The sequence below is a fragment of the Triturus cristatus genome, chromosome 12 (genome assembly GCF_964204655.1).
Source record: "Triturus cristatus chromosome 12, aTriCri1.1, whole genome shotgun sequence".
NCBI classification, from domain to species: domain Eukaryota; kingdom Metazoa; phylum Chordata; class Amphibia; order Caudata; family Salamandridae; genus Triturus; species Triturus cristatus.
In genome coordinates this window covers 281,178,837-281,205,185 of record NC_140595.1, presented here as the reverse complement: position 1 = coordinate 281,205,185, position 26,349 = coordinate 281,178,837, and the positions used below count along the sequence as shown (strand labels likewise).

The window sequence follows — 26,349 nt, the reverse complement described above, 5'->3', positions numbered from 1 at the left end:
CTTTCTTACCACACACATAATAGACTCCTGGAAAAACAGGATCAGTTCCACTCATCAATCCCCAATCTCCAGTAATTTCGAAAGTATGCTCACATTCACTAGTACCAATGAAATAATTGTTATAGTTAGTTTTTAATATAAACCAGTCCTTAATGTAGCAACATCCAACGCACAAACCACTGACTGGGAAAACCTAAATGAAAAAAAGCGGAATAGAATACGGACTATCCTCCATGGAGTGATTCTCACAGAATACTTGAGGAACAATACGGCCCCTAGAGGGCTCATTGTCATCAATGCCCCACACATTTTCCTAGAGGACGCTAACTTTCGCAAAGACTGGGCTCAGATAGCGTGGCGGTGTACACGCGATTGGATAATTCTCATTATCCAGACGGCAAAGAGACTATCCGATGCAGTCCTAATTGAGATCCATGCCACGGAGGCCTACTTCAAGACTACAATAACCTCCTTCAAGAAAAAAACTGAAGGAGACTAACAGAGAGATTAATGAATATAAGGAGGGACTCACTCAAGCCAAGATTCATAAGTTCCAAAAAGACTTGAAAATATTATCATATCTCAAGACCTACCCGTACGCTGACAGCGACTACAAACCCACAAAACGCTCAGACACATCAAGAGGCTCCTCGGACGAGGATTCATCTGCTAGCAGTGTCTCCAGCATGGGGAGCTACCAGAATAGACAACGGGGGAGAGGGAAGAACAACAGTTGGCAACAACCATGGCCACAACTACCCCCAGGTGGCAACATGCATTTTCAAGGCCCCTACCCCTAGATGCATCCACAATTCATGCATGGATGGAACCCTCCTTTCGGACCACCACCTCCCTACATGAACAAGAACCAAAGGTTTCCTTTGTTAGGGGGTGGCCAACGCGTACGAGGAAGAAGACAACGACACTCAACACCCGGGAGCCCAAACAAGGAGCAAGACGAAGGAACACCAACCAGGCACTAGCTCGAGATAAGCCTCGTGACCAATCTTTCCTCCCATGTACTAACACCATCTGAAAAGACAGTCCTTGACAAAGGACTAGGATATGCACCTACAGCTAAGCTGGATAAATTCAACTGCATTGCGAGCTGGCGGAATTTTTCCGCACGCTGAAACTAAAAGCATTTTTTGAGAACTCCCCTGAGCAATCCAACATGAAAACACAGGGCAACACTCAATTCAGAACCAAGTCTACATTCATTCCACCACCACGTGCCATACCACCGGAAATCCCAGTGTATGAACAAGCGGTCTTCAATGAGATAGAATCCCTGAAGGAAGATCACATATTCCAAAACACCAGCAATATGGAGCGTCAAGCCTTGAGATCTCTCAAAGCAAATGAAACAATGATCATCAAACCAGCGGACAAAGGCGGTGGCATTGTCATCTCGAACAAGGAAGATTACAGCTCATAATGCAAACGCTTGCTGAACAATACCAAGAACTATCAAAAATTAACCCAGGTTGAAGAAGCTGAAAATTCTGGACAAATCACAAAACAAGAAGCAAAGTTCCTCACAACCACCCCAAGGAAAAGTCCATATTTTTACACAGTCCCAAAAATACATAAGAACAATATACCACCACCCGGACGCCCCATTGTTTCAGGTATAGGGTCACTGCTAGAACCTCTCTCATGTTATTGTGATTTCTTTTTACAACCTATAGTGCAGTCCACCAGCACCTACTTGAAGGATACCAAAGACTTCCTGGGACTGATCAACACCCTGGCCTAAAATCCTGAGACCTCATGTCTAGTCAATCTTGACGTCGAAAGCCTGTACACGAGCCTGCCACAAGATGACACACTAACTGTATTGAAATTGGCAGTGGACAATACCACCTGGAATTACCATACCCCCAAAAGATTCATACTGGAATGTGCGACGCTGGCACTCAAAGACAACTATTTTGAGTTTGAGGGAGAAATTTATCTAAAAAAGTATGTTACTTCCATGGGAAGCATTTTTGCCCCAAGTGTGGAAGGTCTTTATGTTTACAACTTTCAGTTGAACCACCTGCTCAACCACAACATGCCACGAGTTCCCCAGATCAAATTTTACAAACGTTATATAGACAACACCCTTCTTATCTGGGAGGGGACAATCAGTCCCTCGAAGCTTTTTGCCAATGGATTAACACCTGTGACCCCAATCTTAAATTCACACACAACATCCATAGGCACAACATGATTTTCTTGGACCTGGAGATACAAGCAACAGAGGGTAGACTAAAAAGCAAAACACACTTTAAGCCTACAGCCCGTAACTCCTTATTACATTACACTAGTTTCGACCCCAAAACCCTACGTGAAAACCTTCCCTACGGGCAATTCCTCCGGTTGCGCAGAAATTGCAGTGACGTACATGACTTTAAGGATCAGGCCAACGTCCTGAGCACAAAACTACAACACGGAGGCTATCCCAAAAGAATAACAGAGAAAGCAAGGAAACGCGCATGCAACCAAAACCGGGAAGGACTGCTTGAAACATGACAACGTACACCCATGTGTTTCTAACAAAGTCTCCTACTTCATGAAGAAAACACTGGAAGATACTGCATACTGGCAAACTGAAGTGGGAACAACCTCTACTTTCATACAGGAGGGCCAGATCCATTAAAGATACCCTGGTGTCCACACGTTCTGTTCTACCCTCTAAACCAACAAACACAGTTCTTAATGCTTGGGGTCTCCCGAACACTGTTGGTCATTTCCCATGCGGGAATTGCAGCGTCTGCCACATCACGGAAACCACAAAAAGTCTACAATTGGAACCAGGCAAGACATGGCATATCAGACAATATACAAACTGTAACACTGCACATGCCATCTACCTCATTGTCTGCCCCTGCGACCTTACATACATTGGCATGACTAGTCGCAAAATAAAAACCCGCATCTGTGAGCATCGCAGTACCATCAGATGCAAGAAAAACACTACATGGATGACTAACCATTTCCTAGAAGCAGGTCACACTACCAACGAGATGCGATGGGTTGTGATAAAAACATTAGACACAAAAATGCCAAATATACAGATCCGCCTCTTGGAGAAGGAGAAAAGATGGATTTACCGCTTGTCCAGTCACCTGACTGGCTTAAATGATAATATTCCGTGGAATTGCCTGAGCAAACCATCATGAGGCAATTTACAGCACACCTGCGGACACATCCTTATACTTTAATCAGTATAGTGGACATTCACTATCATCTTGAGCCTCACTATAGGCATACCACTCGCTATTACGCTGACACCATTCATTCTGCTGTTATTATTCCCTTGATTTTCGTGGTCACATTGGTTTAGCTTACGAGCCTTTTTCGGTAGCGCCACAATTTATCTATTTATTCATATGAGCTCACACACTCATGTCCAGCTATGACACTTTTTCCAAAATGGCACTCACTTCATTGCCACTCTGCTATGCCCCTATATCCTGAGAATCGAGCACTCTTTTGCAGCTCCACTCTTGCTCACTCATCCAAAGGAGCCCACATATTCATGCCTAATATTGCCGTCTTTTCCAACATGGCACTCACATCATTGCCACTTTGCTATGCCCCTATATTCCGATATTCGGCATATTTGGCATTCCCCTCGCCCAAGATGGCACCCACGCATGTGCAACCAGCAGCAACAGGTGTCTAGTCTTCTTTGACTATACGCACTCTGACCTGCACGCCCACGCGTCAGAGACCGCGATCTCTAGATTTAATTTGCCTTCACACGGAGAGAAATCAGCAGCCAGGACCACGGGAGACCGCAATAGGTTACTGCGGGTTTACATCTTGACGAAGTAAGGTTTAGACGTAGGGACCCTCTCCTTTCCTTCTCTCCCGTAGATACAGCTAATCACCATGCATTGCTAATTGCTCATGATGTCTCTTGCTCTTTACCATTTTCTCAGAGTGTGACTACAGATGAAACCTCTCCCAGGCCCCAAATCTCTACCTAACCCCATAGTTTAGTGTAATTATGCGCTTTTTATCTTTTTAAAGTTTCTCTGCACGCAATCTATTTTCTATTTTTATATGTATTATATTCCATAGTGGCTGCACTTATTTACGCCACCTGTGGGCACACCCTTGCCGATCTAATGGGACATCAGTTCCTTATGACTTCATGCACCAAGGGTACACACAGGGTCATACGTATCCCTTGTTCTAATAAATATCTCATTAGCATAACACACGTCAGTCCAAAAGTATATGACACACACCGTTTGGACTCGCCGCATGCCACATTGCAGTCACAGCCATACATCCACTGTGAGACATACCTACACCATGTGCAGAATCTGCATGCATTCTCACCCGGCTATGACTATGTATTACCTCACTGTTGTGCCTACTTACCTGAGACTTGATTACTGGCACTATTGAATATGCAAAAGATTGCATTTTATGTTGCATTTTTCCTTTATGTGTCTTGTCTTGTCTTTTATTTCCTTACAGGTTTTTCAATTGTGTGTCTGTAAGTATACCGACACCACCTAGCACCACAACATACCTTAGCGTGTGTGTTGGATATTCACATTCACGTGGTGTGATTTTTGCCACTCACACACTATTCACCCAGTCCTGACGAAAGCCCACTCACATGTTTTTCTGGGCTGAAACATGTAGACCAGTATTCTACAACTAGAAGTAAATCCCTCCATCAGTTGCGCCATTTGTTTTTAACTGCATCCTGGGCCGCCACTAATAAACATATTAGGCAAGGATTCCCAGAGATATTTTTAATTCACACTACTTCACACAAATACATCACACCCGCTCCGCTGTAATCAGGTGTTGTAGCACAACCGGGGGCATTCAGCCACCCGGTTGGGACCCCAATGATGAAGCATGACACCAACTAGGTTGGTGTGTGAGGGGTCTTTTAAGAAAAGCTAATGGTCCCCTGGCATTGCCTATCACAACAGTGAGTCGTGTCAATTTTCTTTACAGTGGGTTTGTCCACATTGCTTTGCTAATATTTAGTTTTTAGTCTAAGCGAGCAGAATTTTCCCTTTTGATGCCAGTCCAGAGACATTGCAGCGTGTGTCTCGCCTTTCTCATAATTTCCCTCTCTGAAAGCCCACGTTGGTACCTGTGACTTCTGTTCAGCCGCTTTTCTTTGAAAACCTTCCCTTCTATTCTCTCCATTTCTATAAATATTTTTTCCTCAACCTGTAAACTACACGTTAGTTTGTTTTTATAGGCATATTCTATATCTAAAGTCTTGGTAATATGGAAGAACTCTCCCATATATTGTGCAATTTTTACTACTTAAAACCTTATTCAGCTCCTTGATAACGGGTTTTTCAGAAAACACAAAATCTGTGTTAGAGTAATGATACTCGAGCTTCCCCGTCACGTAAAACAGGCTTGTTAAGACACTGCAAGACACACCATATGTTAAAGGTAGGTGATGATACGTCACCCCCTCTGAGACAGACAAAGGTAATTGCATGCACACATAACAATCACTCGCATTCATTGTATCAATGTACTCATACAACAATTTGGTAAACACATTTAACGAGAAATCATTAATTGATTTATCATGATGGATAATACTTCCATCCAATTGTTCTATGTTAGTATTAGGGGTTCTCTTAGTAACCTCACTCATTCTTTCACTTGTCACTTCCTTAGTATTATTTCCGTTATTAGTTACCATTAGAATAGGTACAAGGACAGTTAGTAATATCCACATAAATGTTAATAATAAGATGCTACATAAGCAAGCTTTAATACATCTACGTTTTAGACTACATTTAGGGTGTTCAGTCACTTCTGCTTCATCCATTTTGTATTAAAAATAAATAAATCTATCTAGACCTATAAAAATTTTAATTTGCTCAAAAGATTTCTAAAAAGGAAAAGATAGAAATGTAATCCTACACTTCAAGGCTTTCTTCTTTACCCCTTTCTTTTATTTCTTTCTTTGAGTTTTTCTGAGTCTTTCAATTTTTCTTTTCAACTGACAAAGTTGCAACTTAATTTTTCACAGTTCTTTTAAGGCGGTCTTAGTTTGCTTTCATCCACTTGCTCAGTGTTAGAACTGTCTTTTTCTTCTCTTGGATCTGAGCTTTCAATTTCTTCCAAAAAGACGCAGGTCCATTCAGGTGCTTTGTATTTCTTGCTTGGGATTCTTACTCTCCTTGTTTTTCATACTAATTCTTCTCCTGACACTTCTTGTTCTGTTTGACTTGAGACCTCATTACTTTGCTTTGGTCTTTTCGTTGACTTTCTTCTCACAAGAGTGTATTTCAATATTTTAACTCCACTTGGCCAATTATCTCCCTTTCTTGGTCATTTGGTTTAAACTACCTTTTCACTTTCTGTATCTGGTTCAAAGGTTCTTTTATTTGGCATTTCTTCTATCTGTTCTTCTTCCTGCTTTTCAGCAACTTCTGTTTCTGCCGATTCAACAACAATTTCACCTTCTCCTGGTTCAACTGGGAACCCACTTTCTTCTGGTTAAACTAGGAACCCTCTTTCTTCTGGTTCAACAGCGAACTCACTTCCTTCTGGTTCAACAGCAGTCTTACGAGACCCAGTAGCTGATGCCCTCTTTACTTGACTTGTGCTCGGCTTTTCATTATCTGTTTATTCTTCATAATCTGTCACTCTTGATTCTTCAGCTTCACACACCTCAGCCACTGGTCTTTGGCTCAGTTTTACCAGTTGCTACCCTTCTTGTCTTTCAGGTAGTCCTAGGACTCGTCTGGTATGGCTTGCGTGGATCCAGTTTGGCAGGCCACCACACTGCTGTCGTCGTCACCAGTATCACCTGGTAAGGACTGCTCTACCTGGGTTCTAAACACGATTTCCTCACGTGTTTCTTGATGAGAACCCACTTACCAGGACTCAGATCATGTGCTTGATTCGGCTATGTTGTAGTGACGTTTTCCCCAACCTGGTGAGACAGAACGCACCAGATCAGCCAATCCTCTGCAATAGTCAAGCACTAGATCATCAGATATACTTATCAGTTTGTTCGCTGGTATATATGCTTGTCTCATTGCTCTTCCCATTAGGATTTCGTGAGGACTCAACCCTGTCTTTTTGTCAGGAATGCTTCTAAGTTCCCATCAATACAAGGGGTAAAGCGTCAGGCCATTTCAGTGTTGTGGATGCACACACTTTCCCTCACCTAGATTTTATAGTGCCATTGATCTGCTCAACCACCCCAGATGCTTCTAGTCTAAAGGCACAATGCAGTTTCTGCTCAATTTTTAAAGTTGCACAAATCATCCGAATTATCTCATTGTTGAATTGCGTTCCCCTATCTGTTTCTAAAGTGACTGGAAATCCAAACCTAGGAATCAGTTCTCTCAAAAGCAATTTAGCTACTGTAAGGCTGTCATTTCTTCTCGTGGGATGGGCTTCCATCCTGCGAGAGAACAAGCAGAAGACAACCAACACATACTTCAGCCCATTACATGGGGGAAGTGCGATAACATCCAATTGGAGTCGGGTAAATAGTCCTCCTGCTCTTCCAATTCGCCCCCAACTAGCAACTATCTTTCTGCCTGGATTTTGCTTCTGACAGGTGATGGACCTCTGGCAAAGGCTCTTTGCAATGACCCTGAACTTTGGGTTATACCATGTCTGCTTGAAGAGTCTGATCATTGCATCTCTTACAATATGCGCAATTCCATGGTACACCCTGGCCATATAAGAATCTGGCAAGACTGGTCTTTTGTTAAAATAGACCCACACCTTGTCTTCTACTCTATTTCTACAGCCTGTATTTCTCCAAATTTGCTATTCCTTATCACTTGCTTCATCCTGCATCTGCCTCACTTCATCCCAAGTTTCAAATGTGGTTGTAAACATAAGATGGCATTCGGTATTTCCCCTCTCAATCCCTCTGTTCAGTGCCATTAAATTTCGTGCACAGAAACGCGCTATTTGGTCAGTGTATCTCTTGATCTTTGTCACATAATCATCTCCTGATTTATGTGCGACACATTTGACCACAGCAATTCTTTTGGGCAATTGCAAAGCATCCAATAATTCTTTTACAGTTTTGCTGTTTCAGATAGGAGAACCTGAGGAAGTCAGAAATCCCCTTTGCATCCATAGCTGTCCAAAATCATGGACAACCCCGAACCTATATTGGCTATCAGTGAAAATGGTTACCCTCAGGCTTTTAGCAATTTTGCACGCCCTAATCAGAGCCATCAATTCAGCAATTTGAGCAGAGTTTACTCCTTTTAGACAGGATGCTTCTAGAACTCCCGCTATGGTGCAAACAGCATAGGCAGTGCATAATTCACCTTTCTCATTTCTCAGACATGACCCATCCACAAATATCTCACAGTCTGATTCTTTCAAGGGAACATTTTCTATATCAGGCCTGTGATGGTGCACAGTTCTGTCACACCCAAACAATCATGATCCGCTTTTTCTCTTACTTCCTCACACCGAGAATTTAGCAACAGGGTCGCCGGGTTTAGAGTTGTGCACTTCACCACAGTCAGATTTTCAGCACCCAGAATCACTCTTTCATACTTAGTCACCCGACTAGAAGTCATATATTGCGTCCGGGTACGGGTCAGAAGGATCTCATCTGAATGTGGCACATACACCTTAACTGGATAACCCATCACAATTGTTTCACTCTGTTCCAGACTCACGCAAGTGGCGGCTACTGCTTTCAAACAGCCTGGTAATGCTGTGGCCACTGAATCCAAAGTAGCAGAAAAAATATGCTACTGGACGTCGTGCCATTCCATGTTTTTGAGTTAGGACTGAAAGTGCACATCCATCTCTTTCACAACAGTACAATGAGAAATTCTTTCGCATAATCTGGCATTCCCACTGCAGATGCTTGACAAACACTGCTCCTTAATTTGGTAAAGGCTTCCATACTCTCATCATCCAAAACAATCGGATCTTTCAAATTTTTCTGTGTCAACCTCTGTAGAGGTTTTGCAATCAGTGAGAAACCACTGATCCACTGTCTACAGTATCCAACCATTCCCAAAACCATTCGTACTTCTGTCTGTGTTTTGGGTGGGATCTGTTTGATCACATTAATTCTTTCTGGTGTCACCTTTCTGACTCCTTTTTCTATATTTTGTCCTAAGTACTGGACTTCATATTTTCAAAATTGCAGTTTTGTATCCTCCCTCTGCCAAATTGTTCAATAAGGCAATTGTATCTGTCACACATGCCTCTCGTGTCTTTGATGCCACTAACAGGTCATCAATGTATTGAACCAAAACTGAATTTCCTGGCATGACTAAAGTTTCCAGACATTTTTTCAAGATCTGATTAAAGATTGTGTACCCTTGAGGAACTCGGCACCAGACCCAAACACGATCTCCGAACCGGAATGCATACAAATACTGGCTTTACGGATGTAAAGGAATCAAGAAAAATGCTTGGCACAAATCAATCACTGTTTACCATTCAGCATCACAGGGAATTTGGTAAAGGATCACAGCTGGATTTGGCACCATTGGAAAACAGGGTAGTACGATTTTGTTTATTTTTTGTAAATCCTGCACTATTCTGTATTTTCCGCTAGGCTTTTTAATTCCTATAATAGGCAAATTACAGGGACTGCTTAGTATTTCTTTCAAAATTCCTTGTTCAATCATTTGGTCTATCACAGGAGTGACTCCTGCAATTACTTCCGAACTCTTTTTGTACTGAGGTGTGTTTGGATATACAGCACCCTCTTTCACTGTAATCTCAATCGAATCTAAATTTGTCATTAGGCCAATTTCCTTTCCTGAGTAATCCCACACATCCGATCTTAGTGCACTTTTTAGTTCTTCAGGCAAATTCTCTTCTGTGAGAAGTGAAAACAACTCATCCACTTCTGTCCCCTGCTTCGCTAGCATCATCTTAAATTCGACATACTCATCAGCTGTCTGAAATGCAATACCATCCATTGTACAATAGATGGTGCAATTCGTCTTGCATAATAAATCCCTACCTAAGAGATTTACTGGACTCGAGTCACATACCACAAAACGATGCATGTCTCTAAAGTTTCCAATATAAACTTCTATTGGATTTGTGACTGGTGTTCTAATATGCTTATTCAAGTCTCCTACAACTTGGATAATTTCTCCCGAGAGGGGTAGGTTCGGAATTTCTGCTGCTCTCACGGTAGAACTGGTAGCGCCAGTGTCCACTAAGAATGTAATATCATTCCCTTCCACCTTTCCGTCAACAAATGGACCTGACTGATCTACCGCAAAGGATGCGCCAAGTACGCACTCTTCCTCCCCCTCAGGCACCGTCATTGAGATGAGTCTGAAACACTCTCATTGCACTGTAACCAGTATTGCGGAACCATTTGCACACTTTGATTCTTAGCACTTTGGTCACCTCTGTGAAATCCAGTGTTCGCACTGTACCTCTGCACTTGAGCATTCACATTATTTGGCATGGGAGCTTGTGGCACCTGTAACTGTTGAGTAACTATCTACTGTTGTTGATTTACACCCACCTCATTCTGCATCTGTGGAATTAAATTTTGATATGGCGCATTATTCTTTTTAGCAGATCTACACTCGTTCTTCCAATGCCCAAACTTTCCGCACGCATGACAAGGAAATTTCTTCATAGCTTCCTCTCTATTCATTTACCTCTTCCTCTACCTCCACTGGAATTCTGCCCATTTTGATTCTGACCATTCATCTGAATACCTGTTTGGGAATTATTGTTTTCTTCTTGCTGTTCTGCCACTTTCACTTGCGCCCACATCATTTTCTCTTTTAAGTTTTTATGTCTCGATTCAATGTCATCACTACAATACTTTGCACACCTCAGAATTTCATCAATCGTTTTGCTTTGCCAACAAATCAAATACTGCTGAATCATATTACTAATTTCCTGTTTTAATCCAAACACAAAACAATATACAAAATGTCCCCTATCCTTGTCTCCAATATTTTCAAACTCACTATACTGTTTAAATACCTGCAACAACCTTTCATAGTGGGCATGCACTGACTCCTTTGGTTCTTGGGTCGTTCTGTCAATTTTAACACAATCTGTTTCTTTCAGAGAAATTTTTCGCTTCAAGAAAGTGATTACTTGATTATATTTTTTCATCACTTCTTCAGATGGTTCACCTGTTTTAGGGTCTCTAGGATATTCTTCTTTTTGGCCAATCAACAGTAATCTTACACTCTGTCCATAAATCAGCTGGAACAACAATCTCAAACAACCCATCTAAATCTTTTAACAAAACCTTGGAGACTTTCACAAACCTCTCTACCTGTTTGTACCATTCAACCGGTTTCTTTCTTAACCTGGGGAAATCATTCGTAAAAGACAATATAGCCTGCCTTGACCATGGGACGTGAACATATCCACCACTTGGTACTTCTCTCATTGGACATGCCCTTTCAACCTGTTCTGTCTCTTTTAACGGAAACATGGATACTCCTTTGCTAGCTGCTTCTTCCTTCTTTCTCATCCATCTATTTTTCCATCGATCTACATCTCCCCATTTTTTCAAGATGTTCCTCAATTCCTTTATCTGCAATCTTTTTCCAGAAGCATTCAAACTCTTTATGTCCTTATCAGTAAAGGCCAATCTGTATGACCTCTGTAACACCTTCAACTTTTCTATGTCTATTCCATACTCACTAGCAGCTTCGTATATTTTCTCATGTAAGTTCTTCGCTCTCCAGGTAATGCTTTTACGCAAAAACAACAGTTCATCATCTCTATAAGTCCCTAATCGATCTGGACGTATTGTGCCAATAATCATCTCTTCCAAATCTACTTTCAATTGACTTACATTTATACTCTGTGGTTGCGGTTTCGGCTTTGTCATTTCCTTTATCAAATTATTCAATTCCTCTGGTGAAGGACCTGCTGAACTCCCTGCTATTGGAGTGACATTCGGCCCTATTCTCCTTAGGATTATTTGTATACCTCTTTTAGGGGTTTCCGTAATTAACTCACAAACTGGAATATCTAACAATGTAGTATTCGGATTTTCCTGTCCACTCTCATTTATTACTGTCACCACTCCACCACTGTTAACGCTTGGAACTGCCAACGAATGCACTTTCGACAAATTCTGTCTTTCTCCATACAATGGAACTACGGGACCAATTGTTACTGGTACCGTCAATGCTTCCACAAACAGGCTTAACTGATTCATTTTCTGGACCTGCTCTAGTCTTGCCTTATTCAATAAATTCACTACATTTTCTCACACTACCTCAGCTATTTCGGTGACTTGGCGATTCAGTGGGGTTCCCATCTGTGGGGCACTTTGGGGTTACCTCCCCTGAATTTTCTTCATATGGCGGAGGTTTTTTAGTCATTATATCCTCTAACAACTCATCATCCTCAGAGTTATTTGGATCATCTCTAAAACTTGAAGCCTCTATATTTTTCTTTTTCTCTTTACACTTGCCTCCTGTCTGATCATCAGCAACTAAAACTGGGTACAAACCTTCCGTTATCATATTTCTCCTCCATCTTTTCAACCTTTCTTCCCTACTCTCAAAAGGATATCCGAACATCATATTTCTGTACCTTCGATTACCTCTATATTTCTCTCTTTTGAATGCCTCAACTTCCCATTCCTCTAGGGCTTTATACTGTGTAAGTCTAAGATTTGGTTCCAGTGAATTCATTCGATTTCTCAGATTCTGCAATATCCTTACATTAAACGTGCCATGCTGTGGAAAAGCTATGACACCATCATCCTTTGTATATTCCACCCAATTCTCTAACCACATGCACTTATGGTATCCTCGCTCCAACATCATATAAGAAGCAGGCGTTTTTGGTGGGGCGTAATAGTAATTCCCTCGCTAGTCACAATTGGTTTGTCCTTATTGAAAAAATTATTTATTTTCTTTAGCAGCTTCATTTTTCCGATCTTTACGCTAATGTACTTTACCAAAATAAACAAGAAAATCTTTCCGTAATTCTACGTATTCTTTTTGTCAGTTCTCGTCCTATACCAGCGTGGCTCACACCAACCACCCAGTCAGAGCACTGCTACGTAAGCAAAGTCTCAACCTATACTAGCGCAGCTTCACACCAACCAACCAATCACTGCGCAGCACACGCCCGCTGCCTGACCAATGCCGCTGGATTCAAGCAAGCCTGGCTGAAGACGGCTGAAATGCCAGAAACCGGTCCTAGGAAGCTTGTTTCCGGTCCAGGGAAGGCATGGCTTGGCAGTTCGGGCTGGACTGTTCCCATGAGGCACAGGGTCAGACTGATTTGCATATGGCCATGTCTGAACTGGGGTGGCAGAGTGGGCTAAAGAACGGTGATGGATCAAACCCAGATCTGTTGACTGGGTGTGAGTGTTTGATTGGTTCTGATGCTCCGTCCATCACCAACCCCTTTTGTACCGCTTTGTTCGCCATAAGTTGGCAGGGTATGCTCAGACGTGAGTCCCTTGCTCACTTTGCTACTGGATTCAAGCAAGCCTGGCTGAAGACGGCTGAAATGCCAGAAACCGGTCCTAGGAAGCTTGTTTTCGGTCCAGGGAAGGCATGGCTTGGCAGTTCGGGCTGGACTGTTCCCATGAGGCACAGGGTCAGACTGATTTGCATATGGCCATGTCTGAACTGGGGTGGCAGAGTGGGCTAAAGAACGGTGATGGATCAAACCCAGATCTGTTGACTGGGTGTGAGTGTTTGATTGGTTCTGATGCTCCGTCCATCACCACCCCCTTTTGTACCGCCTGACCAATGCCAGCGCAGCTTTTTCTGACGTCACTACTGACCCTCCCTTCACAAAATAATACGGCAATATTTTTCTGAGTGTTTCTTAATCAAAATTTCGGTTAGTAACAACACAAAACAATGCTACCTTGTCTGCTCCACTAAATAAAGAGATAGTTTGCACCCCTTTAAAGAGAAAATTCCTTACACTGCAGGGAACAATAACGACCAGCGTTAGTTTACCTTTCAAACAAGCTCTGGGAGGACCTAGTACTCCTCTAGGGATAAGGCCAAGATTTCACGAAAGGACTTTTTGGCGTGAAAAGAGGTCTCCTAGGGATAAGGGTAGAGTTTTCGAAGTGGACCCTTCGCTATTTCAGACACTCTACTTATATACGAAATTTCCCTAATATAACACCTACAGCCCTCCGTAGCTTCGGTATTATTATAACAGACAAAGTACTTCTGCAGTGTAATTCTTTATCTACACTCTTCTTCTGCCTACTTCAGGCTAAATTCCATATTCCTCAGGTATCTCCGTACCTGTACTTCTAGACAACATAGAACAGGAAACTAACTTTTTTGTGTTAAGAACATATAATCAATAATCATTACCAAACTAATTAATAATTAAACCATCCTCTGCTACCATAAAACTGATCCAGTGCGAGCCGATACCTGATCAGGGATCAATACTCAATAACATCACAATACAATGGCCCATACACATTCACACAAATCACTGATGCCCTGGAGATCAATTTGTTACTAATATCAATTCAATTTCTTCACCAGTTCATGTTTGTCATTTCTGAATATATAACTAAACTTGTACAATCAACTTTCCTCCTTCTTGATCGATGGATCAATTAGTTGAATAGTTGATGGTAATGATGGCACTATCTAACTAACTATCAAGTCAGCTAAATAATCACAGACACTCGATAAGGTTAATACGGTTTTATCGTAATATGGTCAATAAAATGCTCAATGCATACTGTCACAATGCAAACAATGAAATTCACAAGAGAGATAACATTAGCAATTGCAGTTGATATCAAACTCATCATACAATACACAAAATGCTCATGAAGGAGTGGATAGATTAAGAGACAAAAGTTTCAGCAAAAATGCAAACAATATTCATGTGACGGAGTGGATAGGTGGAGAGACAAAAGTTTCAGAGACAAGGCACATTTGCAAGTAATTTGCATGAACGAGTCAGAATAATACATACCGAAGGATTTGTAGAAAACCACCCCCCTGGCCAAGGAAGCGAAGGGGGTTCCCTGAAATTGAGTCAGGGAACAAAGATATCAGGAATAGGAACAGGACAGGACAGGAACAGCTAGGCCTCTCTGCAAACTGACAAACAGCAACGCATCTACCCTTCTTCTCCTTCTCCCCGCAAGAGCTAAACCACACCCCTAAAAGTACCCCAGTTATACCCAAAAATGTACATGTCCGTCCCACATCAGTTGAAACGTTTTACAAAACTCAACAGTTGATTGGTGGACTTAGCAGGTGGTCTGTCACACCACGGTGACTTCATTCAAAGTTTGGGCATATTCATTGTTCTACATCCATTCCCATAGCCTAATTCTTGACTCGTTCCTACGATTTTAACATATGATACATTTAAATAATTTTATTCATGATTTTCAGCAATGTCCGTGGAAGGAGTCCTTAGTCCCACGGTCGATCACATCCTTTGTCAGCCACTCAATATTCTCCTTCAGCATATTGGTCTTGGATCTCTGTTCCTTCTTTGCAGCACGTCTGGCTGTTTGTCATGATTTTTTCTTTTTTTATCCCATCCCCTCCTTTATTTGGCTAACTTAAGCATAATGGCGTCTCATCCAGCTCACTATAACAAATGGAACATGAACACTCATGAATTATATGGTAATGCACTTTTCACTGTTTACCACCCACCTTTGCACTATTCTCTATTAGTGTTTTTCCCAGCAGAGCTTTTAGCAAAAGCAACATTATTTATTATTTCAAAGCAATATGCAACATGCAGGCTATGAAATGCACATGCTGTCTAGTCATGCATTATTTCTCCTTTCTTTCTCTGCGCAATGTAAATACGTTTAGTTCTTCCATGCATTATCTCACATTAGTGCAGACATGCGCAAAGCATTTTCCCTTGTGCTCATGTAAGGTGCACATTAGTTTTCGATTACTACTTACTGTTAGTACGTATTATGGGGTTATTCATCTGAGCAGGTTTCTTGACACCGCACTGACAATGTGTGAAAGGGAGGGGTTATTATTAGTATTTTCAACAGCTTAATGATCTTTACTACAGTAATCACAGTATAGCATATTTTGCTGTGATTACTGTAATAAATCTGTATTTTATTTTTTTAAAAGCGTTTCTACAAATCTGACGTGTTTAGAAAGATACACTGCGTAGAGTGTATCTGTTTTATGACATTTCAGCCAGGTGCACAGTAGAGCTTTCGCTTTCAGCTCGTCTGTGTGGCTCGGAATAAGAATGGTGGTGTGCTGACTCTGAGCACCTCTGTCTGCCACAGTGACCCTCAGTATACCAACCTTGGCCTCACAGGACTGACTAGGCCTCTGCAACTGCCTGGTAAGTTTAAAAGTGGCGGGTAACGCTAGCACCGGAAACAGAGCACGGTGGCCGGGTGACAAAAGCAGCACTACTGCATTTTGGGAGGGAAGGCCCTCCCCTGAATCCCCTCTATCTCTGGTTGTATTATTTCTCTGCCTCTGTTGCGGTCCTTTTCTCCTTTGAAGCCTAGTTCCCTTAAAGCCCATAAATGAGGAGCTGGGCTTTCACATGGCTTTTCTACCTCACGCTAAACCTCATAATGCACGGAGGTGAAAACAAAGCGTTAATGTTTGAGGTAGAAAGCAGGAAAGACAAATAGATGCCCATTTACATTTAGTGGCTGATTTGTACAAAGTAAAACCAGAACAACTAGATTAATCGTGGCTTCCCCACTTACCCAATTTGTGTGATATTAAGCAGACATTTTTTTAATCAATCTTTGTTTTTCTTCCCTACTGCATACTTAAGCACATTCAAATACGTTCAGAATGGTAGTTATACAAAAACCTATTATATTTTAATTAAACCAATATAAAGTTGCTCTATTTATTAGAATCTGGGCCACATTCAGGGTTCACATGACTTATGTCTTGCCTCTTAGTTAACTAATGGCACTGTCACCAGGGTGGGAGGGGGCAGAATGGTTTTTAGATCATGTTTAAACACTATCACTTTTAATAAGTGCTTCCCAGTGCGGTGCTATAATGTGACATATTAATGTCTAAGCATCCTCATGCTAAGGAAATACACCGTTTGGAATTCTGAAGAGAGTGCAATTTAGACTTTTGGGAAATAGCAAACTCAGCTTCTAGCAAGTGGAATCAAATCAACATAATTGTCATTTGATTTGAACTCTGAAGGATCCTGCCTAATCTGACTTATTTGTCCTGCCTAGTTGCTCACACGCAATTCCTTTGAGCTCATCAGGGTCATAGCCATGACTTGAAAGCTGTTACTCAATTTGAAGCTTCCATAGCAGTCACTGTAAAATCAGAAGATTACTTGACAATGCTTGGACAGTTTGAACTACTCAATGGCACTTCGATGACGCACAAATTTAGGAATATTCACTGGACACATACACACTTTCTAACTAACACACTCTTGCATAAATATTTACTGCTACCCACTTGCTGAAATGTACGCATTCATTGATGCACAGTCACGGTTGCTTAAACGTATACAGTACTGAAAATTGCACCTAATACACCAATTTTATAAACTTTTCGCTGGGGGAGAACTCTGACCAAACCTCCATAAACGTCAGGCTCACTTGTTTTGCCTGCTGCGATAATTCATTAATTGCTCTTACGCCGCACCACTTTTAAATTCCACCAGCCGCCACTGGAACACATTGCTTTAAATCTCCCATAATTTGTATAGATAAGACATCATGTGGGATGCAATGCCACCGTGTGTGTTTTTTAAACTCTGCAATATACACAGAGAGGTCAGGTAAATTCAAGGTGTTTGGAAAAGCAGTGAACATAACTTGCATATTTTCCTTGTTTGCTGCGTTCACTAGCTGAGTCTCCTTCTAAATGAAGTCCCCGAAGATTTCCAACCTTAAAAGTTAAAAGAAGAAAATAGAGGGGAAAAATGAGACAAGTGTAACACTTGAGTGAATGGATGAATAAAGGGCAACCCTAGATGGGGAGCTTTGGAGCCCTGATCAACAGGTGAGAGCCCCAGGATATGACTCAGGATTGTTTACTCTGTGACAGGCAACTTAAATGCAGTCAACAGAATGGATTTTTAATTAGGTCCTAACATAAAATACATTAGACCTTAGTAATTGGGATGTGTGATGCACAGCTTTACTTAGACGTCTATGGGTATTAGATGAAGCACAAGCCTTGCTTCTATGTTAGTAGACCAATTGTTTGTGCATAAACTGCATTGGGGTGCATGGCAGTAGTTCAGGGGTTAAAATACAGGCATGTTCAATTTACAACTTTTAAATTACGTTTCCTAATTTGTCATATTTTTTCTGTTGGCGTGTTAATAAGATCTTTGTAGCAGCTTGCTTTTTGGCTGATCAGCTGTTCAGCAATAATAAACAGTCATTTATGCAAATTGCGGAATTTACTCTGCCTGTAATCAGCTGCTGCTTGTATCAGGAGACAACTTACTTTGGAACTGCATATGATCTTTTTTTGTTTATAAAAACCCAATGAAACACACTAGAAAAATAATAAACAGCCTTTTATGCACTTTATTAGAGGAACCAGAAATCCACGTGCTCTTCATAAAATGTTAATACAAGTTTAATGTTCATTGTAACAGAAACAAGAGTCGAACATGAGCAGACCCCTCCTCGCTTCACAGACTACCATGTCACAAAAATAAACTAGTAAGTGGGGTAAGGCAAGGCGCTTGGGTGTGGAGGTGTGTGAGTGTGTGCGTGTGTGTGTGGGTGTGGGGGGTTAGACTTTCCCCACATGAGCTTTACTCAGTGGGAGGAGTGAGGGACATCAGCCAGTTTCCTTTTCTCTGCAAAAGTTGCAGGAACCTTTTGGAGCTTACAAAATCTACCATCTGTGACCCTAGTAAGTCTTGGGAACACAACACTTCCTAAAATCGTAACATGCATGGGAAATTAGGAAAGTGGCCAACCCCCTATAAGTTAACTAATATTACATCTCGTTTGTGTTCTTTCTGTTAATATAGGAATCCCTGTATCTTCTCTTTTACTCTCTTTTAAGGAATTCTTTTCTGATGATTTGTGGGAGAAGCTGCCTTCATCCTGGCAAGTGGCTCTGCACGATCTTCCCTCCCCAGTGCTAGCAACTTTGCTGCTTGGTAAAGAACATCCCAACTACATCAGGTAGGAAAATAGATTCCCTTGCATATTTCACTGTTTTCATATTCTCAATTTTTCTCTCTCTTTCCCATCAGTTATTATTTGTATTTATTATAGTCCTAGTCAGCTTTATTCGATTATGTATATATAATATTTTCTCTCTTTCAGGGGGCCATATAATACTATAGAAAAAAACCTAAAAAGTGATATAGATGTCAAAAGTAAAACTTTCGTGTATAAGGACACAAGGGCCATCCTACTCACACGTAACCAGGGTAAATATAGTTTAACAAGGAACAGTGGTTCCTGTGGACAATCAACATGTAGTAAACATTAATAAACAGTACAATGGCAATAATCGAAGGCAAGGAGATGTCAGAAAGAAAAAAGAACATATATCACAAATTATTTATGAATTCAAATTGTTTATGTAAATGTGTATTCACATTATTCAAAATCCAGTGCTTGGTGTCCTAAGTGAAGGTGGAACCTACATTTCAAGGTTGTGACTATTTGTGACATAAAGCAAGGTTTCAAAAAAATATATATACAAAGACAACCATAACAGTAATATCCAATGATTGATCACAGCCTCCTAATGCAATGGTAGGGGCTGGGAAATGGTTCGCTTTGGGTTGTCGACGACGTTTTCGACCCAAATGTCAATAGGGGGTCTCTTAAGGACCTAACAATGAAGGGACACCTGAGAATGAGAAACACCTATCAGAGTGTGCAGTGTACACCTTAAGGAAGTGAAATTAGAAATGACGGTACTCACATAGAGCCCAGCCGGGCACCTAGTGAGGGGAGGGATACTGACAGTCTAAGAGGCTTCACTGAGTGACAGCATTCTGCTCTGTCACAAGGAGCATATCAGCACTCAAAGTGGTTTTGTTCAGAGCCAGTAACTACTGTAGCAGTGTGTGCTTTTTGAGCCCAAAACATTATTTTTGCTTTTGCCAATGTTTGTTATAATGGGGAGGGGCCGGCAGCTCCCACACTAATAAGGTTTTCGAAAACCATGCCAAAACAAGTCAGACATTGAGAAAACTAAAAAGCTGACCACCAATTTGCACTGATGCTACTAGTTTTTCGACGACTCTGAAAGTGTCCAGGGATCTACCAACAAGAGCAAAAACATAAATTGATGGACAGAATGCAGAACAATGTCATACATTCACCCCAGTACAGAGATCTGGGCATAAATCCATTGTTTTTGTTCTCACCATGCCATTCCAGTTTGGACCCAGCCATATGCAAATCAGTCTTGACCCTGCGCCCAGGGAAGACATGGATTGGCAGTTCGGGCTGGACTGTTCCCATGAGGCACAGGGTCAAGACTGATTTGCATATAGCTGTATCTGAACTAGGGTGGCAAAGTGAGCTAAAGAATGATGATGGTTTCAACCCAGATCTGTGACTGGGGGTGAGTGTTTGAAGAGTTTCAGCACTCCGTCCATCATCTCCTTGTGTTTTGCTTTGTTCGCCCTAAGTTGGCAGGTTATGCCCAGATGTGGGTCCCTTGCTCACTTTGCCACTGTATTCAAGCTAGCCTGGCTGAAGAGGGCTGTTAGCCCGAAACCGGTCCCAGGATGCTTGTTTCCGGTCCCGAGAAGACTTGGCTTGGCAGTTCGGGCTGGACTGTTCCCATGAGGCACAGGGTCAAGACTGATTTGCATATAGCAGTGTCTGCACTGTGGTGGCAAAGTGAGCTAAAGAATGATGATGGATTCAACCCAGATCTGTGACTGGGGGTGAGTATTAGAAAAGTTTCAGCACTCCGTCCATCAGCTCCTTGTGTTTTGCTTTGTTCGCCCTAAGTTTGCAGGGTATGCCCAGACGTGGGTCCCTTGCTCACTTTGCCACTGTATTCAAGCTAGCCTGGCTGAAGAGGGCTGTTAGCCCGAAACCGGTCCCAGGATGCTTGTTTCCGGTCCAGGGAAGACATGGCTTGGCAGTTCGGGCTGGACTGTTCCCATGAGGCACAGGGTCAAGACTGATTTGCATATAGCTGTGTCTGAACTGGGGGGGCAAAGTGAGCTAAAGAATAATGATGGATTCAACCCAGATCTGTGACTGGGGGTAAGTGAAAAGTTTCAGCACTCCGTCCATCATCTCCTTGTGTTTTGATCCACCAACAAGACCCTGATGCCAGTGCTCTGACTCTTAAAAAGTATATGTTTAATTGGTCAACACCCAAATGGGATAAGTTAACTTACTTATAAGTCACTAGTATATGGTACCAGGTATACTTAGGGCCTGTAAATTAAGTGTCTTTCGGGGACTGGAGCACTGATTGGGCAGCTATGAGTGTGACAAATCAAAGCAAGTCTCACAGGCCAGCACTTAATGCTGGTAGATAATTTTTTAAACTGCTAACTCGACTTTACCCTTCCAACCTCTGGCAAAGCCCCAAATCACCCCTAAGGTAGGCCTAATAAGCCCTAAAGTCAGGGTGCATTATTTTAAATAGCAGGACGTGTTTTGCTGCTTTACATGTCCTTGTTGTAAAAACCGCTGTCTTTACTGTTATAAGGCTAGTAGTCCTATTGGCTAATATGGAGTTGTACAATGGTAACTAAGCATGCTAACTCCTACAGGTGGGACTACTGAATCGGATACCTCAGGGTATCAAAAGAATTGTTGCATTAAGCCCGACTTGTTGCCCAAGTTGAAATTAATTTAACTATTTTTCAAATAGCAACTTTAGAAAGTTGCCGCTTTGATGTCCAAGTTTTCCAGCAGCCGGTTTCGGTTGCAAAGAGCTGCTGTCCTTAATACAGCTTGCTGCACTCCTGGAGAGAGATGAGAACGACCCTCAGGAAGAGAAACAAAGGACCTGCTGAGGGAAGAGGTGTTACCTCCTCTTGACAGGATGGCCAGAGTGGGTGTTAGCCTGGTAGCAAGCTCCAAAGGGGAAGCCCCCTTTAAATGGTAAATGGTAGTCTCACTAGGACAGAGCTTTTGTCTAGGCAGACAGGTTGACATCTCGAGCACAAAAGGAAAACCCGTTGTCAAACTGTTTTTTAAAGTGGAGTGTAGCCCCCAGGTAGCCACACCTATGGGTTGGGCTAGGGAGCTTTACACACCAAGAGAAGGGTCTCGCAATGTTGCGAGAGCAGAGAATAATGCATTCTGAGATGGCTAGATGCCACGTTTTGCAGAAAGTAGCCATCAGGTGGGGAGGGGACCTGGTAGCCCATTGGCCAGTTTGTCACCACAACCCTATAGCTTCTAGAGAACATAAGAGTGGCACCTCTGAGACCTAGACCTCAGATCACTACTGTCTTGGAAAGAAGACTGGCGAAGAACTGCCCTACTGCTTCCTGGATCCAGCAAAGAGGGGCTGCACCAAAGACTGGACTGCACCTGCTTCACCTATAGACTGGCAGGAGAGGACTGTGCATGCGGTGCCCCACTTGTGCAAAAGTTGTCAACATGTTCCAGACAGAAGTGGTGACTCCAATAGGCATTTACCCGACTCCCTGTTACAGCCACAGGGCAATAAAAGCTGAGAGGCCTGCACCCTTGAAAGCCCAGCCCCAAAAAGCCTGACCACTGTGGTCGCCAAGTGCACCCTGGGAGAACCTCACAAGGTGCCTCTGATTTCACTGGACCATTGAAGGCAGTCAGAGGGCAGTCTGCATTAAGGTAATCGCCAACTAAGGAAGATGCTGGGATTGCTTTAACCTGAGACCAGTAGACCAGTGGCAACTAGGCCTGCGCTGAACTTCAACGGGACGCTGTGGGAAATCTGCTACTGAGGCCAAAGTCACCTCCCACCCTAAGCTTAAGGACCAATGGGTGGCCCTAGGAAGACCCACCGCATCAGCCGACCATCCCCATAATCTTTAGCATCCTTTAGCATCCTGTATCCCTTGCTTCAGCTCCACTCCATTGTCTTCAATACCAGTCCTGCCTAAGCATTTGGAAGTGGACTGCAGACTGCTAAAAGTGACAGGTAACTGCCCCATGGACCTGTTTGTTCTCTGTGGCTGGCTCTCTATTGGAGTTAGCTCACCCAAGAGTCCTAGATAACCATTGTCAGCTTGTTTGTCGTGGCTAACTTTAAACCTCTCTCTTGGTCAATTACAGTGATTATTGTAATTATTGAAAAAGCAATGATTAATTTTATTTCTTCTAAAAAATCATATCTCTCGATCCCTGCGGTGAATTTTTGTCATTGATGTGTCTATTTAAAGATAGAAATATACTCTATGGTTGTAAGTTGGTGTTGGATTCTTCTTGTTTTCTTATTTGTTGGTTTGGTACTTCTTAATACTTTACACGTATTCCTTTCATAAACCCTGACTACTCTGGGCCACAGCTACCCAGGGTTGAGCTAAGGTTTTACAAACAAACCTAACTGAACCTGAAACTAAATAGTGATGTTATTCCAAGTTGAGGTCGCACGACTACACCATATAATAATTCACATTCTCACATAAACCCATTGAAAAAGGAGGATGACAGGTTTTGTAGTACTTATACATTGAAATGATCTTCTCGCAAAAAATGGAAGCCTGTTGCCATGCTAGGAGTCTTGCAGGAATAATTACCACTATAAAACTGTTGCCTAATCTGTACAAGGTCATAGAGGTTATACAGCATAATAAATGATGCTCACTGTAGGCCTGTGTTACTTGCCTAGGACTACAAAGTGCTGCCTGCCCACGGTCTGAAGTAGATATCTGGAATTAGGAGCAGATTTTCCACTGGTTTTTTGACCCCTCAGGAGTAGTAAACCACAGGCCATTATGGGATCCACAGTCAAAAATATTGGTAATTCATCTGTGTTTTCATCAAAATAAGGTATGCTTTTTACTGCATTTCCCAGGAATTCAAGATAGAATAATTTTGTTTTGGGTTCTATAATCCTGTGTTGGATCCCAACATGCACTGCCTCTTGTGCGTAGGTCTCAAACACTTGCTTCACACTTGTTCCTGATACACATCTCTATTAGGCTGGGTTTTCACATCCACCTGTGCTACTGGAATGGCCTGTTTGGATTCAGGGTACCCGTGGGGTATTAGGATTTTGTTGATGCGCTGCACCTTCGCTAGGCATACTTATGACCTCCAATATTACTTCATTCATGGCGTGTTCTATGACATCATTGATAACATCACTGATGACATCTGAAATAACATAATTGATGACAACACTGCATGTCGAGGGTGCGTGTTTTATTTACCTGAGTTTAAAATGGTATATTTTAAGTGATATTTTCACCTAACTATAACATCACTTAAACCTTTAGGTTTTTTTCAGTGAATTTCTAAGATTTTTTAAATGTAAAGTAAGATATTATACCAGACCTAAATAAAACATCACTTTGTTTTTTATTGAAAAAAAAAATTTATATATATAAATGTGTGTGTGTGTATATATATATATATATATATATATATATATATATATATATATATACACACACACAAGGTGACGCAGTAAATAAATACATTTTGATACTAGCCATCCTATGGAGTGTTGGCGTTTGTCCGGGAAGTACTGGGACAGAACTGCGATATATATATATCGATCTCAGGAATGCGCTGTTCTGCTGTTCGAGATATCGTGCTTTATTGAATTAAATAGTGCAAGCGGTCATTACGCGTTTCGGCCATCGCAGTGGCCTTGATCACATGAGCGCTGATCCAGTGACTAAAACGTTTTAAATGATTCCAGAGTACCATGTGACATGCTGTCAGCAGATGACATAGAAAAAATACTGTGCATCGCATCCACGCAGAGTGTCCCATTGAACGTTTGACATAAATACATATATTAAATGGTAATTGATGCCTAAATGTTGAAACCAGATGAATTATTCCTATTTATAAAGGCCATGAAAGTGCATTTGTCAAATTAAATGAATAAAATATTATAAGACAAATCAGTCAGATCATGGGGTTTCTATAAATCACAATTACTGAATAACTGAAGATCTAAAAAGCATAAATGCATATAGAATCAGCAGAGTACATGTGAATATAGACACAGAATATAAAAAACTATTTAATGTTTAAAAGATTCTTCGAGCTCCTGGTATAAATATGTGCAAAAATAATTTTTTGACAGTACACATACTTCTGTCTATAAAGCAGCCAACCTACATTGTCAACAAATCATTTGCATTTCAGCGATAAAGTGCACCAATGTAAAACACTGTAGACTATGTCCTTATCTGAATGCATGTAGCTGGCAGTGTTAAAAGTGAAAGTGCTTAAGCGCAAAATAGTGCAAAGATACTGGCTGGTGAATAAATAAACTGAAAAAAGATTTTAAAGAGAAAGCAGCATCATAGGGCCAATGTACATTAAATGTTGGAATATATATCCTTTAATCGGATACAATTTTACTGCATCTTTACGTAAAGCTATGTGAGTCACTATACCATGTGTTTCGGTAATATTTTGGTACTATACCATTATTTTCGCATTGTTTTTCACTTGAATTTTGTAACTTTATTGCTAACAACGATTGCCAATTCTGGTCGAGACATCTTGTATGTCCTTAGATGTAATGATTGAATTAACCTTTTTAGATGTAGCGTAAACCGGACTACATCTCAAACATACAATCTGTACAATGACACATGTTAGATTGAACCATGTTCCAATGCCATTATATTATCTTTTGTAACCTTATTATTTTGTTATTATTTTGTCAACCATGAACTACACTGTTAAAAAAAATCAAGATAAATAGTAAAACGAAATGTCAATAACTAAAAATGAGTAATTTGCATAGTGTGTGATGCTGTGTTCCCCTTAAAAAAGGCACCATGATCACGTGTTAGGATCATGTGACCAAGACCACGGCTATGGTAGAAACGCATCTGTTTATTTCCCTGAATAAACAACTTCATTAACACTCACGACTGGTGTGGCTCGTGGATCTTTGCTGCAACGCAGGGGTTCATCTTCTGCATATTTCGGCGGTGGCATCCGCCTCCGAACCTCAACTCGCACGGAAGGGTTTCCAACTCTAACCGCCAAGCCTGTATATATATATATATATATCACTCCATTCCGTTACCTCATGGAAATCTCGAAATACGGACACAGACCCTTCTGTAAGTGCTTTGCAAATTAGTCTATTGCTTCATCGCAATTACGCACTTCGGCTCGTCCGAGCCTTATTCACATGACATGGCCAAATCATTTCCATTGCATTTTTAAAGTGACAAGTGCATTTTGTGATGTACCACGTGATTGCAGCAACCACAGACATAAAAAAGTTTATAATGGGACATCTCAAATGAAATAACTGA

General features: G+C 41.5%; 1 protein-coding gene across 2 annotated transcripts in view; it reads left to right on the top strand.

The window, feature by feature from the left end:
• The window catches only part of METTL25B (methyltransferase like 25B), a 380,958-nt gene that overhangs the window by 101,059 nt on the left and 253,550 nt on the right, over positions 1–26,349 (top strand). For both annotated transcript variants that reach the window (XM_085637915.1, XM_085637916.1), the window contains one exon: positions 18,975–19,096. In XM_085637915.1, coding sequence (XP_085494041.1) covers positions 18,975–19,096 — 122 coding nt within the window. The remainder of the gene's footprint in view (positions 1–18,974; positions 19,097–26,349) is intronic.